The sequence below is a fragment of the Paroedura picta genome, chromosome 8 (assembly GCF_049243985.1).
Source record: "Paroedura picta isolate Pp20150507F chromosome 8, Ppicta_v3.0, whole genome shotgun sequence".
Classification (NCBI taxonomy): domain Eukaryota; kingdom Metazoa; phylum Chordata; class Lepidosauria; order Squamata; family Gekkonidae; genus Paroedura; species Paroedura picta.
In genome coordinates this window covers 41649290-41667226 of record NC_135376.1, presented here as the reverse complement: position 1 = coordinate 41667226, position 17937 = coordinate 41649290, and the positions used below count along the sequence as shown (strand labels likewise).

The 17937-nt window shown below is 41.6% G+C and overlaps 1 protein-coding gene across 1 annotated transcript in view; it reads left to right on the top strand.

Moving 5' to 3' along the window:
• The first annotated feature begins 1181 nt into the window (after positions 1 to 1181).
• Positions 1182 to 17937, top strand: part of HS6ST1 (heparan sulfate 6-O-sulfotransferase 1) — a 204760-nt gene continuing 188004 nt past the window's right edge. The window contains exon 1 of the mRNA XM_077349350.1: positions 1182 to 2309. Within this exon, the coding sequence (XP_077205465.1) occupies positions 1792 to 2309 (518 nt within the window). The 5' untranslated portion in view covers positions 1182 to 1791. The remainder of the gene's footprint in view (positions 2310 to 17937) is intronic.

Sequence of the window (17937 nt, the reverse complement as noted above, 5' to 3'; positions counted from 1 at the left end):
GTTGGTCTAAATGTGCCACTGGACTCAAAACTTCGCTCTGCTGCTTCAAACCAACATGGCTACTCACCAAAATAACAACTGATTATGACATGAGAATGAAAGGATTATTGGGGGGTGGGGAGGGGTGTTGAGATTTTTCCCCCATGATTTTTCCCCCTTGCTGCTAGCATTTTCAGTATAGGGAATAAATAAATGATCAAAACTTTAATGTTAGTGACAAGATTATCTTTTCTGCTGGCAAATTGAAAGGGCATCATTTAAAGACTCCTCTTGAAGTGATAATTGCAGAGGCAGAATGAGTGGTTCAGTGAGATATTCATGGTGTCATTCAGCAATTTTCACTTTGTAGCTTTGACTCCTCCTCAGAATTTGACTGCTCTACACCTTGGTGACCCTGGGGGTGCAAGAGAGTGACAACAGAAAATGTTCAGAGTTATGTGTTAAGATTTAATTGGCTTCCTTGTAATTTGAGAAGTTTCAAGACTCACTAATCTTTCTCTCATCCACAGGAGCATTTCCATTTTCACAGCTGCTTTGCGGTTATTGAGAAAAAATTAGAAAAATGTGAAAATGTGATTGGAACATGTCCTCCAAAAGAAGACTGCTAACAAGGTCAAGAAAGCACCAATGTTAAACCGTCACAAATAAGGTGCTTAGGTCAAAATGTGACGGTGGCCTTACATGGTGACTCTGAGAGGCCTATCAGAATGTTCAGATATATATCCCCGAAACCATTAAGTTGTGTTTCCACAGTGCTCGTGTGCTTTCAAAAACCAACACAAGTTCATTGTGACCTTTCACGGGATCTCTAAGATAGCTAAATTAATTAATTAATTAATTAAAAAATGCAGCACCAGTTGAGTTTCTGCTAACCACACAGCGAGGCAGCAACCCACGAGGGTGGAAAACATTAATCCATTCCAGAAAGACCATAATTAAGTAGACCTGCAGAGATTTTATTTATAGATACCCCCACACACTTAGAAGTTAGAATCTTGACACTGCACTTAAAAGCAATTAACATCTCAGTGGCCTTGTCGGAGCCTCGTCCCTGAACTTGCGCGGCCCCGCTCCCTGACGCTTCCTGATTCTGCCGAGTGATGAAATCTCTGGCTCTGCGAAAGAGGAAGTGGGAAGCCTAGAGAGAGAGAAAGGAAGGAAGAACGAGCGCAAGAAACGAGGGGCGAATTCCTCTGCGGGCGGGCGCTTGCAACTCGCGAGGCGCCAGAAAGTGCTGGCTTTGCGGCGTGTCTGTGCAGCGGCTGCTCTAGTTCTCCAGCGTGCGCCTGAAGCCGCGAGCGGAGTGAGAGGAGGCGGCGCTGTGCATGCTGGGCTCCGATTATGGTGGGGCTTCGCACTAGGAAGCGAGGCAGGAAGGACTTGAACTAGCGTGTGGCGGCGGCGGCGGCGGCGAGCAGGCAGACAGGCAGCCCCGCGTAAGGCAAGAGACTGCGGGGGCCCGAAGCACGCAAGGGAACGCAGGGTCCGGTCGGCAGAAGCGGGACGGCTCTGCCGGGAAAGGCGCCGCTGGGGGCGAAAGGTCTCTTGGAAGCGGGTCCGCCTCCCTCCTCTCCCGCCTTGCGGAATTGACTGGGGAAGGAAAGCGGGGAGGGGCGGGGGATTCCTTCTCTTCTCCCCCCGCCCCCCCGCCCGCTTTTGCCAAGAAGAACCTTGACCGCCTCCGCCCCCCAGTTTGGGGGAGCCGGCAAAGCGGAGGAGGACGAGGCGGAGGAGAAGGGAGCCGATCTCGCCGCCGCCTCCCGCTTGCCCATTGCTGGGAGATGGTGACATATGAAGCGCGCTGGAAGGACCATGGTTGAGCGGAACAGCAAGTTCCTGCTGATCGTGGCGGGCTCGGTGTGCTTCATGCTCATCCTGTACCAGTATGTGGGGCCGGGGCTGAGCCTGGGCGCGCCGAGCGGCCGCCCCTACCAGGACGAGCTGGACCTCTTCCCCACGCCGGACCCGCACTACGTGAAGAAGTACTACTTCCCCGTGCGCGAGCTGGAGCGCCGGCTGGCCTTCGACATGAAGGGCGACGACGTGATCGTCTTCCTGCACATCCAGAAGACGGGCGGCACCACCTTCGGCCGCCACCTGGTGCAGAACGTGCGCCTCGAGGTGCCCTGCGACTGCCGGCCCGGCCAGAAGAAGTGCACCTGCTACCGGCCCAACCGCCGGGAGACCTGGCTCTTCTCGCGCTTCTCCACCGGCTGGAGCTGCGGGCTGCATGCCGACTGGACCGAGCTCACCAACTGCGTGCCCGGCGTGCTCGACAAGCGGGAGAGCGCCGCCGCCAAGCCGCCCAGGTGAGGCCACTGAGCTGGGGGAAGCCCGGCCAGATGGAGGAGCCCCCCTTCTCTCCCCCCTCCAGGTATCCAGGCTTCCCACTCCGGCGGCCAAGGGGCTCCCTGTGGCCCCTGCAGGCCGCTCCCCACTCAGCACCCTGTTAAGGCATTCCTGGGCAGCAGCTCTGGCTGTGGGGTGGCTCCTTCCCCTCTGGAAGCCAACTTCCCTTGCCTCCCCTCACTTCCCATAACTTTGCAGAAAGTAAGAGTTGCAAGTTAGGTGCCCTGGGATGCTCATATAGTTGGCCCAGAACGCCGTCAGTCTGCCTTGGGGGATTTGTTCTCCTAGCAGTTTTCTTCATTCTAGGGTAACCAAACCCATTCTGCTTTTGTGCTGCGTTACAGGCAGACATTTAGTAGGGAGAGGGAGGGTCACTGCGCCTGTTGAATTTTTGTCTGTTGTGTAGCTGCAGTGGGAACCTTGACACACATTAAAAAGTGGCAGGCCCTATGTGTCACAGCCTGTGTGGATTCATGTTTTGCCCATTGGACAGCAGTGTTTTTTACAGTGTCTCCCCTGATGTTGCAACTTTATATTTCTGCCTCCATTCTTGCACTGTGCCGTCCAAAGTTTGCCTTTCCAGTAGGCCTTACTTGGAGTCTGGGCCCACAACCGATTATAAAAACACCGACCTGTGATATGCTGTGGTTCCTTAATTTATTTATTGAGACTTGTGGTCTGGTTGTAAAGAAGTTGGCTATTGCTTGTGTGCGGCGAGCCATTCTTTCAATTATCCCTGCGTTGCCACACAAATCTTGGCATGGGGAAATTCGTCAGAACATTTAGGTTTACTGCAAACACAATCCTCCTAACTTTAAATTTAACAAATGAAGCATTGCTCCCCTTGCACCATGGTTTTCACACACCAGCACTTTCCCCTCATCTGATTTTGGGATTTCTCTAGCATGCCCTGCAATATATCCTCTCGAACACAGACCTTTCTCTTGCACTGCAGCCTATAGCTCATGCTCTTGATCCTTGTGACTCTGAAGATACTCTTTATTTGTCTGCACATACTTCTCAAACACAGACACCATATGCCATTCTGTGCATTCTCTCTCTCTTGTTGGAAAAAAACCGCCCTTATGCTAGTCACTTTGACTGTATTTATACGTTCTCTCACTTTCCTGCCATGTTGGGCTCTGCCTTTGTAGTCTGCGGACCCTACAGATGGTACCTCGTTGCATTACTTGTAGCTGCTTGGCTCTCTTATCTACATAAGGTGCAGAGTGTATTATTCAAAGGAATGTGGTGCATTCCTGCTTTTGTGCCCTTGTTCTGTTCCAATCCCTGCCTAGCAGCTTTCGTCTTAAGACTGCCCTGTTGTTCATCCGGCTACAATCCTCTTCTGTCTTCTCCCACTGACAGAGCTCCTTGATTAGCTTGTGCCCCCCCCCCATCCCATCTTCTAACTGTAGGTGGCACAAATCTACTTGGCTGCAAAGCACCCTTCATTCCTGACCTGGCTGCTTAGCCATGTGTGCTCTTAGCCAGTCTGTCCACCCAAACATCTCGTTTTTTGGTTTTGTTTTGTTACTTGGTATTGAAAGGTAAACGGTTAACTCTGAGAACAAGGGAGGTTATCACTAGGCATGCCTCCCACTACATTAGTCTGTTAGACCTTTTTGTAGAGCACATCCCCCCCCGCTCTCTTTTCACTTCTTAACTTCATTAGAAAATGCTCCCTTTCTTTTCACATATTTTCTTTCTCTTAGTCTTTCCTTATGTTGTTTTCAGTCCTGATCCTCAAAGTTAGTTTTATTGCTTTAAATCTTTGAAGATGCTGCTAACTCCTGAATTTTTTAAATATGTGGACTTTCATTCAAAGAGCTGCTGTCCAGACATTGTCATGTCTAGTGAACATAAATCATTCATTGTTACTACCCTGCAGTGTCTTTTGTTTCTGAGCTTCTCTTCAGTAGTTTGACAGAATTGTATGTTTCAGTTTGCTCAAGCCATGTGCTTTGTGTGTATATTGTTAATGTTATTTCCCTTTCTAATCCTAGTGAGTAGGCAGCCTAGGAACTAACCCCCCCCCTTTTTTTTGTCTTGGTACTGCTACTGTGCTCATTCCCTTTTTCTTTTTTGCTCCATTTCAGCTGATTTGTTCAGCTTGTAATACTGCATGCAGTTATTAATTCTGTTTATTGATTTTGCTGTTGGGGCTACCTTTTTAACCCATCTTGGTGGGTTTCAGCATTAATAGCTATCAGGCTGTCCTGTGGTCTGCTGTTATGCAAGCTGACTAGAGCAGGGGTAGTCAATCTGTGGTCCTCCAGATGACCATGGACTACAATTCCCATGAGCCCCTGCCAGCTGGCAGGGCAATGGGAATTGTAGTCCATGAACATCTGGAGGACCACAGGTTGACTACCCGTGGACTAGAGAGTATCAAGGTAGGGCAAACATCCAAAAGGGCCAACTCTATTTAGTTTTTGTTCTATAAAGCCATGTATAAACATTAGCAAACAAATAGCTTCCATGTTTACTGGACTGATGTTTGGCAGAGCATTGAATGTTGGGTATGATTACCTTCTTGGAACTTATGTGTTAAGGGGAGGGGGTCGATCTGAACTTCGACTCCTGGCTAGCAAACCATTAACCTTGTCTAAAGATTGGTACACAGAATTTTAGAGTGCACCCAGCTGCATCCCATCAACTCCCCACCCCCATTAAGTTACATGTTGGTCTTCTTGACATGGTTCACATTTGTTGGAGCAGTGAAAAGCTTGGGCAAAAAGAATACAGAGTAGGGGTATGAGGATCTACTAAGGTAGGCTGAATTATTTGGTTTGGCTAAGGAGATTATTTTGGGACTTCAGATAATGTCATTTTTTTTTTTAGGGCTGAAGTGGCTCTTGAGACTTCCTTTTTTCTAGCAGCTGCTTTTTGTACATAGCATCACTTGTCTATCCCAGGCCTGTGCACATAAGTTCTGCTGAGTCCATCAGGGCTTGCAGCTTAAATGAACATTGTGAAATGTATGAGGTAGAGAATGCTACCCCACATGCATGCTCCAATGCTTCGTTGTGGCCTGCCCTTTTGTTTGTTTGTCCTATAGTGTCCTAATTAAATTGAAAAAGGTGCTGATGTTCATGGAAGGGTCTCTAGTGATATGGACGTTTGGTAATCTGCAGCTCATAACCTTGTTCTATTAATACGCAGTGTTGTGGCTGTTCATTAACTCTGTACTTGGGAATGGTTTTGATAATGACAAACAAGAATGGCCGGCTGAATTTGTAATATTGCCCTATCACATAGGCCCATTGTACTGCAGTCCATTTCAGCATGTCCACAGAAAGATAACATTTCTCCTTCTCGTAATGAAATCTGGGTTCATAAACAAGAGCTGTTTATGTAAAACCACTGGTGGAGCAAGTTTCCTTTGTTGGGATGGAAAAGGGCTTCATTCTTGCATTATTTCCACTACAGTGGTGACTGTATCACTTCATTTCCCTCCTCTGAATAATGTATTTAGGATAATGGAACAGCCTAGGCCTTTATGTCAGAGACTCAGACACGTTACAGAGGCTGCTGAAAGAAGGCAGTGGGTGAAAGAAGGCAATATCTTCTGCTGGATTTGCTTCTATTGCTGAGTATTTGCAAGCCTTTGACTTTCACAGACCTTTTTTTCTTGTTGAAAATAATTTTTTGCTGATGATTTTAGAACTTGATAAGAGCCCTGCTGGATCAGACCAATGGTTTGTCTACTCTATCATCCTGTGTTACACAGTGGCCAACTAATTCCTCTGGAGGTCCAAAACAAGTCATAGAGCAGCCTTTTAAACTTTTTGACCATTGAGAAACCTCTGAAACATTTTTCAGGCTTCGAGAAACCCCTGAAGTAGTGTGATCATTAAGAATATGGTTGGAAAGCATAGCTGTACATGCTCACCCAGGTCCCCTCCCCTTCCCACCTTCTCCAGCCCATTATTGGCCATTTTGGGTGGGTTGATGTGACCATATATATTTCATAGCAGCCAATAAATGTTTCACAACTTAAAAAATATATTTAAAAATTAACCCCCACCTATTTAGGAAACTGTTCCAGGGCTGTCAAGAAATGCCAGAGTTTCATAAAACTCTGGTTGAGAAAACCTGTCGTAGAGGCTGAGGCCATCCCTGGCACAGATATCATCAGAGGTTTAATGCCCTTGAATGTGGAAGTTGCCTTTAGTCATGGCCTATAGTCATCAATAGACGTATCCTCCATGAATCTCTCTATGCCTGTAAGTCATCACTGTATCCTCTGGCAGCAGATTTTTGCTATTACTGGAAAAAGCAGCAGATAGACTTTGGGTTTCTTTCACTTAAAATTACTTGACATGAAATTCTAGGCACACTTGATATAAAGTAAGGTCTATGGAAATCAATATACTGCACTCCTAGGTAAGCTTTCTTAAGTAGTTTTTCTCAAAATACCTCTATTAAGCTTGCAGATTTTGAATGCATGTATTGTTGACTATATTCTGTAATTTGCTGTTCACCAAAATGTTCTTCCGAGTTATTGCATCAGGGCTGTAACAGTAGGAAAAGCATTATGTGTGTTCAAAGGAGAGGTGCTTGAGTCACTAATACTCTGCCAGTGTCTCGCAGGCATTCTTGAAGGTCATTCAGCAGTGCTCATAAATGTGTACAAATTATGAGTTGATGTTGTTAACCTTGTAAGCAAAACCATTTTGCACCAAGTGCATTATTGCATTCCTTTCTATAGCCTGTGTGTGGCGAATGCATCCAGGATGCAGTGGGCATTGTTGTTATTCCTGCTCCTGGTTGTTCTTAAGGACACAGAGGCCTTTTTCAAGGGAGGCATAAATTGCTTCCTCTGTACTTGTTTGAAATGTTAACTTTTTATGGTTGTTCATAGGGTGGAGTGAAGAGAGATTGTCCGAGAATTGTTATGTCATCTGAATTAGTTACAAGCCAGACTGCTTTGCCCTAAAACTAGAGAGCCATGTTGGTGTCCAATGCACAACTTGTGTATGATCCTTCCCTGTTCAGGAATAATACAAAAAACAGTGACCTGCCTAATCATTCACATATATGGGTAACTTGCTTCACAAATTAATTATTTTGTTTCATGGTAGAGAAAAGAAGACAAAACCTGTCCAGGCATTAATTCAGTGATAGGTATGACCTTTCTGAAACCAATTAATTTTTTCTGCTTTGCAATGCACACAAATGGGCTACTGTACCACATTTACTGATCCCCCCTGAGTTTTGCTTAGAAGTGATTGACTAGGTATGTGATTTCTTAGAACTTTTTAGTGCAAGCAGTTAGCTGGAGTAGAAGGGATGCCACATTCTGCTGCTTAGAATACTGGAACTAACTACATTGTTTCTCATTTTCCCCGGTTGCATGCTGTGCCTTTCCTCCCACTCTATTTCTTCTCCATCTTCTCTTCTCCCCAAATTGAGTCTTTAACATGAGTCTCCTCAAGTGGCATACTTAATCTTGGGTTTTGTGTGCAGGTTTATGTGCGAGTCTATCACAGAACTCTCTACCTGCTGTGTTTTCATTTTAATTTCTCACTGTGCTTGCAGAACTGTTAGGAACATCCCTCCTGTGATCACAATCTAAAAATTAAAATAATAAAAAACACCTTTGCTATCAAGTGACCCAGCTGATTGATTGTTCATTGCAGTGAGAGGACCTAGGCTAAAATAGACCTGTCTGCATCTCTGTGGTTTAAATATTACTGAATGGATTAGTGGAAAGATTTCTTGAGCATCTCTTTTTAGCTATTTTCCCACCTTTTAAAAAAAGTTGTAATAGAAGCAACAGAGCTCTAATAGAATGGTAGATTTTATTTGGGTGTTGTGGAGTTTCATGGCTTTTTGTCTTTCCTTGCTTTTGATTTAGATTTGGAATATACACCTATGCACACTTGAATCCTCAGATGGTACCTTGCCAAGAGACAGTCTGGCTTGAGCTACATAAAACTGCCAGAATGCAAACTTAGATTTGTGTATAATTGCTTAAACTGCAGTAGCAGAGCACAGAATTTGATGCAAAGTTCTCAGGAAGTAAAGTATTTATCTAATATGGGGATGTTCTGATTCTAGGGCCTAACCTTATCATTTGGAAAAGATTCATACCCTAATATTGTACTTGAATGGTCCTGTCCACATAGCATTGGCATAGTGTTCTGCCTGGGAAGTGCCACAACATGTGTCAGTAGAGGAGGTTTTAGAGGCATGTGCAGCAAAGGTGGACATAGATGTGCTGGTTGCCTTGCATAGTGTGCCCCTGATTTCATTACAAAACCATTGCTATATAGCTTTTGCCACTTATGCTAACATGCATAAGTGAGGTTGATTTATAAGAAGTAGAAAATAATAGTGAGGTCAACTGGAAATTGTTGCTGGAGTAAATTGCACATTTATGGTCATGTGATACATGCACCCAAGACACGTTTCTTTGTAAATAGGCCCATTTCTAGTTAAGCCCTCAAAGGCCACTAAGGTAACCGGAGTGTAAGGAGGTGAATGTTATTTTTATTGCCCTTCACTCCAAGAACCTGCTGAGTTTTACACCCAGCTGTGTGCACATGAAGAGGAAATTACAAACTTAGCTTGGTTCAAAGAAGGGGTCCAAATCACTACTAACAACTGGAACACAAATTCTTTCTTTATTGATTGACCATGATTGACCAAACTTCCAAAGAAAGTTCAAGATGCTGACAACTTCACAGGCCAGAGCATAAGCATATATAGGCAAACTGATCTAGCAAAACATTTACACTAATTATACAATGTCAACTCAGTGCTGCACCAAATTGTAACCAATAGAAAAGTAATGTATACTTCCTCGTTAACATACTGTTAAGAATGCTACTACCCCTATCTATTGTATGCTACAAAGTAAATACGAACTACTGTAGTTTAAGAAAACAGGATCTATGTTAAAGGGTAGTTTCCCCCCCTAGTTTTCCCTATGAAACTAGGAATGCAGGTTTTTGGAGACTCCAACTAAAAGCACAGTTGACAGTCTTGGGTCATCACAGGGTTGGATGTTCCCCTCAATCCTATACTTGTCCTTTATTGACACAGTTACACTATGGCTTATTTACATTTCCTCCATTTTGTTTATTCACTGAACACTTTCCCAAGTACAATTACAGTCCCCATTTGTTCACATTCTATTTTCACACTCTAGTCTTCATCAGTCTCTTATTTCCAGCATGCACAAAACCATCATGCTAGCTTCTTCTTTAGTCATTAATTGGGTAGGCTTTTTCATGGCCAACTTACAGCAACACAGAAACAAGTTAACCATCTATATCTATAAAACAAAAACATTACTAGGAGTATGAGGTCATGTTTCATTAGTAAAGTATCCAACAACTTATTATTTATGCAAGAAGCCCCAGACCATAGCCTGCATGGCCTTTGGGATTGGGAATTGTCGTTACTGATATTTTAACCTGCTTGTATTAATCATTTTAAATTAATTTTAATTCTAATTTATATTTATCTTTAACTATGTGCTTTCCATACAACATTTTCACTGCCCTGAGCAAATTCACTGGGAAGTTGGTATAAGAATCAAATAATTAAAAAAATTGCCAACCCATCCGTCTGTCTCAGGAAGGCACCTTTACCAATCAATGGGCTCTTCTTCTGCCAACTTTATTGAAAAAAATGTTCACTGCATTCTTAACAGCATTATTTAGTAGGCTGTAAATTTCTTCTGGGGTAGTTAACAAATAATCTTAAGGCCATATGATTCTGTATTTGAATTTATTGTTGAAGCCAAAGCCATAACAATCATGCAAACAAAGCATTAAAACAGTTATATATACACACACACACACACACACACACACACACACACACACAAATGTTACAGTATAAACAAGTGATCACAATAAGAAAATTGCAAGTGCAGAATAAAATAAATGGAGTGAAGTATCAACTGAAATAAGAATTCCTCAGCCATACAAACAAACCTTTTTCTAATAATAATGGATGAGGAAATGAAATTAGCAACCGTTAAAGTGACAGGAGGGGATACAGCTGCCGAAAGAAATATTATTTTAATATCATCAGATCCAGAGACAGTGGACAACACTGTGTCCAACCTGCTTGGAACATATGATTCTGTGTTGTTACTTAGTATACATTTTTCCTTTTTTTGCAACACTTATGTAGCATCTATAGTCACACTGCCAAGAGCTTCAGTGGTTGCTGATATATTAGCAATAGTAGTCTTTTATTCTGAAACCTGTAGTCCTGGCAATAACATATAGTTTTATCAAACTCAATATTGGGGCAGATATCTTTTGAGACATGGGAAGTAAATTCTGGACCTGGTGGTAGTCAACAGTATCATGCCACGTAACACAATACTCAATAGTCCAAGTTTCAATCCAATTGTAAGGTAAAATTTTGTAGGCCCCGCTTAATTGGTATAATCCAGAAGTTATTATTTAGGGTAAACATTTGCAGTTCCATTTCAGCAATAAGAGACAACACATTAAAGGCACAAAAATAAATTAAGACAGGGTATTAACATGTTAGTGAAGTTACACGCTAACCACCAAGTATCATTGGTACTGCAGGTAACTGGGCTACTGTAGTCTGGTGTTCACTTTTTAAATGTGAGGATACTGCCTTGCATGAATAGGCATGTTCAAATAGGAGGGTGGAAAGCCAATAAGCCCTTCAACTACTTTTGTGGGGCTTCTTGCATAACACGCCCACGCTTTTGTTAGTTTGGCTAATGAATCATAGAATCATAGAGTTGGAAGGGGGCTTCCAGGGTCCGGGTCATCTAGTCCAACCCCCTGTACAGTGCAGAAACTCACAACTACCAGCCCACTCACAGTCACCCCAGATTCATGCCCAAGTGGGGTTTTGAGTAATAATTTAAATGAATGTATGTATGTATGGCCTACTTACATATGTATGGCCTACTTACATGCTAATAACTGATAAATGAAGGGACACCAACAAATTTGAGTATTAGTTTTCTTGTCTTTACAGACAGTTCTTCGAGATTTCATAGTCTTGTCTTTACTCATTTTGAGGGAATGTCTCAGTGATTCAGACTCCACAAAAGGAGTCCTATGAGCACTGTTGTAGCAAATAGTTAATAGGGTAAGACCTCATTAAAAGTTAAAGGTAAAGGTATCCCCAGTGCAAGCACCGGGTCATGTCTGACCCTTAGGGTGACGCCCTCTAGCATTTTCATGGCAGACTCAATACGGGGTGGTTTGCCAGTGCCTTCCCCGGTCATTACCGTTTACCCCCCAGCAAGCTGGGTACTCATTTTACTGACATCGGAAGGATGGAAGGCTGAGTCAACCTTGAGCTGGCTGCTGGGATCGAACTCCCAACCTCATGGGCAGACAGCTTCAGACAGCATGTCGCTGCCTTACCCCTCTGCGCCACAAGAGGTTCAAGACCTCATTAGAGTAATCTATTTAGTGTTCTAAGAATCTAAAAAACAGGACATAAGTGCATAGGTAGGCAGCCACTAGGTTAGCTACATTTTTAAATGTGTTCAAGTTCTACAACTGAGAGAAAATCCAGAATAATTTTATACCACTTGGCATGAGAAATTTTGTGTTCAGAATGCAAGTGCTGTGGCAGGCTCCTGCTTTTTTGAGCACAGGTGGAACCTGGTATTGTCTGCCTCTATTTCTTGTACCAGACTTGTATTGCTTTATTTCTGGAGTCAACTTTTCCACGCATCCATGTGGCATGACAAAATGTGGAAGCAGGCATTCCATGCAAGTGGCATTCCACAGAAATGGCAACCACAAGGTCATTCATAAAAGTAATTAGGCTGGAATAAGTACAGAGACCATGAATATGGTGAAATGCGAGAAACTCTTGATTGATAAGTTGCCTAGACATCCTAATTAATGGTCTGGGGCCTAGGTAAAAGATAAAGTTCCTTTCTCTTGGAGGCTGCCATTGTTCCTGGTAAAATCAAAGGATTATGTGGAATTATATCCTATCACACTACTGGCTCTCAGCCTTTGTATTGCAGATAGCTCAAAACTTGCTTGTTGGTTTTTGCTTTTGAGCTTCTGTGTTTGGAGGAGAACAAAAAATTGGAAGCTTGATGGCAACAATGTGTGTTATGGAGACCTATCAACTAAAGAACTGTATATCATTTGTTCAGAAATGAACATTATGGCTTAAATCTTCCACTAGCCATTCCTGACTCACTGCCACAAAGATAGATTTAGATGGACAGCTGTGTTGGTTTGAAGCAATAGAACAAAATTTTGAGTCCGGTGACATCAGTGTTTTGAATGTGAAGTTGCTGTGAGTCCAGTAGCAACTTTAAGACCAACAAAAATCTGACGAAGAGTGCTTGCACTTGAAAGCTCACGCCTTGAATAAACCTTTGTTGGTCTTAAAGGTGCTACTTTATTGTGCTATTTCAGACCAACACGGCTGCTCATTTGAATCTATCCTTATGGAAGTTGCTGTGAGTAATTTTAAGTTTACTTGTAGAATGGACTTCTGCTTTTTGCAGCTGGAGTGCTTTATTTACCAAAAGGATCTTGTTCAATTTGCACATTTATGTCTCCTTGCATCATTCTGAGTTAGAAACATTGCACTGCAAAACTCAGATTTAACACTTGAAACTAAATATACATGTTGGGTTTTTATTGCAACATTTCTCAAATGAGGGTCTGGTAATTTCTGAAGGTCTGGAAGGGTACTCCGGGGGGGGGGGGTCTAGGAAACTTTTGTAAGGACAGAGGGATAACAATTCTCATTCCCATGCAGTTAACATAAGAAGGGAACCATCTCAGGAGACCGAACCATCTTGCCCTCTACAGCCAAAAATCTCCCCTATCACTTTAGAGCAGTTGCCAGAAAATATATTGATAAGTGCCAAAAGTTCAATAGTTCAGCCATAGGAACTCAACTTGAATCATAATTTTATCATAGAGATGTCATTCTGTTCTCTTAAGTAATAATAGCCAATGGCTTTCAGTTGTATGCAGGAATATCAGGTTTTGTGTAATGCTGCGCTTTTTCTCCAAGTAGCCTGAAAGCGTTTCCAAGAGTCTGCCCGCCTTTATTCAGCTGTCTTCTGTCTAGAAGCTGTTAAGCTTTAAGGATGTTTCATGCCGTCTCTGGTGCAATGGTCTTTTCCAACCAAGGGGTGAGATGGATTATATGTTGGGTCAGAGTTGTTTGAATAGATTTAGCTCCATTGTCAGGCCTGACCTTTTAAATCATGTACAAACAACACAGATATGTTACTTACAGTTGCCTTTAAACTATAGTTGATGTGAGTCTCAATGTATTTGTTTTAGAAAAGTAAATAATGATAACATCTAGGGATATGGTATTTTTTGAGTTTGGGTTGAACTTGGAAAATATCGGTATTTCCTGATATTTCCAAATCCCATTTGGATTTGGTAAATATTCAGGAATACTAAATTTGTCCAGTTACATTAATACCATTATAGTCAATGTCCTTTATAGGATACAATGGGGAATTGATCTGGGGAAGCCTGTTTTTTTAAAGAGGCATCAAATTTGCAGCCTACATACTGGTGCCCCTCCGCCAACAAGCTTCTGAAAAAATCTTTAAAATTCAAGGCAGTAAATCTGTAGGAGGAGGATTAAATTCAATTCCTGCACCATCTTAAGAACAACAAGATTTTCAAAAGTATAAGCTTTCGTGAATTAAAGCTCATGAGATCTTATGGGACATTTGCGAAGATAAAAACGGTGTGAGAATTGTGTGTATTGTCAAGGGAATAAAATATAATAAATAACTTGGCCCTAAGAAAGTTACACTTTCTATGAGCGAGGAGAAGATCCCTATTATTATTATTATTATTATTATTATTATTATTATTATTATTATTATTATTATTATTATTATTATTAGATTTATATCCCTAGAAGTTTTTGTTGTATTACAAACCAGTGGTGTATAGTACCTTTTGATATGTGTGGACTTGCCTGGATTTAATTTATTGCCTAAGGAGTTTTTATGATGTATGTGATCATCCCCTTGAATTTGCTTTTTCATTTTTATGTGATCTGCCTTTACTCTTTGTAGTTATCTTATCAGTTAGTATTTAGCCTGTGCCCAGTCTATTAAGATGTATGGGGAGGGATGAGGTATCTTCATTTCTCCATAAAATAAAGGATATTTATGTGGTTTCTGCAGAATGGGCATGGACATCTAGGGTTGAGATGTCCTTGATAGAACTGAGGGTTGCATGCCTCAAATGCGTGGCCTGCTTTATTGAAAACTTAATTTGCCTTTAGAAAAATCTCTTCTTCCTTGAAGTGTTTATGGCATCCTAGTAAAGAGAACATGTGTCTTTTTCTAATTTGCATATTTTGGAAGCTAAAGCAACATTGGATCTGTTGAAGAAATTGTATTAGATGGGATAAACTCTCACATATATGCTTGGATATTGTCAAACTATCCTATGGAAAGAGTTGGCACTGAACCCTGGCTAGCAAAGGAAGGAACACTTTTGCTGGAAATTTACCAAATCCAATCCTAAATGAAGAGATCAATTGTAGGATGGGAGAGAATACTGAACTCTGCCTGGATAGTTGCTGTCTTTGTTTTCTGTTGTTCCTGTGGGAATTAGAATATTTACCTGGCCAGTGTAGTATTTGGTTACTTTAATTCGAAGGCAGCACCTATTGTGTAATAGGCAGGTGAAACCTTGCCTTATTTTCCCTTCAGTAAATACACTGGAGTAGGCATTAAATAATTTATTTTCCAACTGATCCATATAGAAATTATTGCCATCCTCACAAAACAGGCATTGTAAGAAGTGATGCTAAGAAGAGCATGTTTCAGTCTGGAATACATCACTTATAATCACATCACTTATAAAAAGAAGGGAAGTCATTTTTTATTCATATGCTCCTCCTGGCCATTTAGTTTTTTTATCATAATTACAAATGTAGTCAATACTAAAATTGATTTTTTTTGTATCACTTATTAAAGTGACTTCATTCTGCTTATAGTACAAGCTTTCATGCTTGTGAGCCTGGTGTATTATAATCAATGGGGAACTAACAAAACTTATTCCATATTCACAAAATGTAAATTTACTAGAATAAATGTTGTTAGTGTACTACTGGGCTGCTGTTTAACTTTACTACAACAGACCAACATGGTGGCTACTTTAAAATGATTACCAATGAAGGATATGTTAACTCCCAAAAGGTCATTTTCTTTTGGGAGCAAGTAAGCATTTTAAATGTCTGCAATAAGAATACATCGAAGTCTCTTTGAAAACAGAATCTGTCCATTATGAAAGATTTCTTAAGTTTAACTCATGGATTTGTAAGTATAATTAGACGTAGGTTGGCATAATGCACTTGGGTGCCTTAAAAAAAAATGCATATGCCTTTGTTGCCTTTGAAAAGCTGCTTCCTTAGATCATAATTTAACAGATGCTCAAATCAGTCTTCCCTGGAGGGTTTCTGATTAGGTCTAACTATGTGAGATGTTCGTTTTCCCTAGAAATGGTTGTGGGGCTCTGGTCTCATTCTTAATTGAAAGATGCTTTGCTTTTGAACCATGTATCTCAAAGCATTCTATAAAGCGACTGCTGGGTAAGTATTACCTTTGGGACTATTCAACCGTCCAAGTGTTAACCAGTAACCTTAAAGGGAATTCTGATCAGAGTAGTAAAACAGGAAGGTCTTAAAAAGTGGATGAGGAAGGCAAGCTGTTAATATATGTTTCTTTTGTGGGGGGAGCATCTCAAACTGGTGGGGGGCTGTCAGTGGATCAGCTGTGTCTTTAACCACACTGAAGCCAAACAGTTTCTTTAGTACATCTTCCGTTTAATTACATCCACTTAATTTCTGCGTGAAGTATGGTTGACTTTATGCAGGTGGCATCTTAAATAGGTCTAAATTTACTCTGCTTTGCTGTATGTTTTACCTAACCTCATCTTAATAGCTAAGAGGCTGCTCTTGGAAATTGCAATTTCTTTAAGAAGAAAATGGTGATTTGCAATTAGTGATTTTTAAAAAATGCCTTTAGCACCATGTCATGTTGCATAACTGTTCTGCAGCTTATTAACTAGTGATTCGTTGATTAGAGTTCACCACAGATTACATCATTGGCATTTCTTCACTGCATTCTGATACCGTTTTTAAAAATGGGTCAACATGATCTGATTTTCCCCCTTTGCAACTTTTGAAGCTTCTCTGTATTTCCTGATGGAAGTTTCAGGCAATGTGGAGTTCAGAATATTCACTGAAACATCCTTCAAGCAAATAACACACCATGCTTCACATTTTAGTATTACTTGTTACATTTGTGTACTGCTTTAAATCAGCACTATGTGACACTCCCGATTACTTAGTGGACAGGTCCAGAGAGGAAACTATAAGGCATGAGCTTTTAAGCCATTCTAGTGAATCAAAGGGTTTATTGCTCTATGTAGCATTAGAAAGAGGTGACTGTCTTTTGATTTATACAAACAGCAAATATTAAACCTCATGATGACAACAAAACAAAGTTTAAGTCCAGTGGCATGTTTAAGACCAACATAGTTTTATTCTAGGTATATGAGCTTTCATGTGCACGCACCCCTCCTCAGGTACATTGAAACCATTACATACAGGCAGAGGGCAGGGAGGGTGTCACCGGGAAGGACTAATTAGAGTCAGGATGCATAAGTAACTGAGCAGTAAATAAAACTAAGATTTGATTAAGACAATTGGTAAGAATGGCAGCAAATTAGCATACATCATAGCAAAAGAGCTTACAGACAGGGACTCAACTTTGTTCTGGTACTTTAGACCAATTCAGCTACCTGCCTGAATCAGTCCTCAGGATGTCAAGTCATTCTGAACCCTAAAAACAATGCAAAGATAGTTGAAGATAAGTCACTTGGTCTTAAGGCATCACATCATAGTGTTGGGCTAGATCTGAGACCCAGGTTCGAATCCCTACTCTGTTATGGAAAGTTACTGTGTGACCTTGAGTAAGCCTAACCTCTCAGTTTGACCTATCTCATAGGGTGGTGGTTTAAATAAAAAGGGAAATAGATTAGAATTATTGTGCAAGCTGTTTGAGGGGCCCATTGAGGAGAAAGGTGGAGTATAAATAAACTATCATTGTGAAACTACCTATGTTTTGCTGAAATAGCACCACATACGGGAAAAGCTATCTTAGGGTGTTCCTTCATGTTGTTGCTGTGTAGGTATTTTTGCTTCCCCAATTTCTCCCATCAACAAATCTCCTCTCCAGTCGAACCCAGCAAACACAGACTTCTTGTATGCGTATTTTAAATAATAATAAGGGTTGTTTTTTATACCTCATATTTCATTACCCAAAGGAATCTCAAAGCAGCTTACAATCTCCACACAACAGGTACCTTGTGAGGTGCAGGGGCTGAGAAAATCCTGAGAGAGCTGTGACTGACCCACAGTTACCTGGCTGACTTCATGTGGAAGAGTGCAGAATTAAACTCAGCTCTCCAGATTAGGATCTGCCGTTCTTAATCACCACACCACAGTGGCTCTCTGGTCATCATGTATGTGTGGCCTTTTTCCTTTCAGTAAAGTCTGCTGTTATGATGGCAGTGATTCTCTTTTGCAAGTATTTGAGGAGAG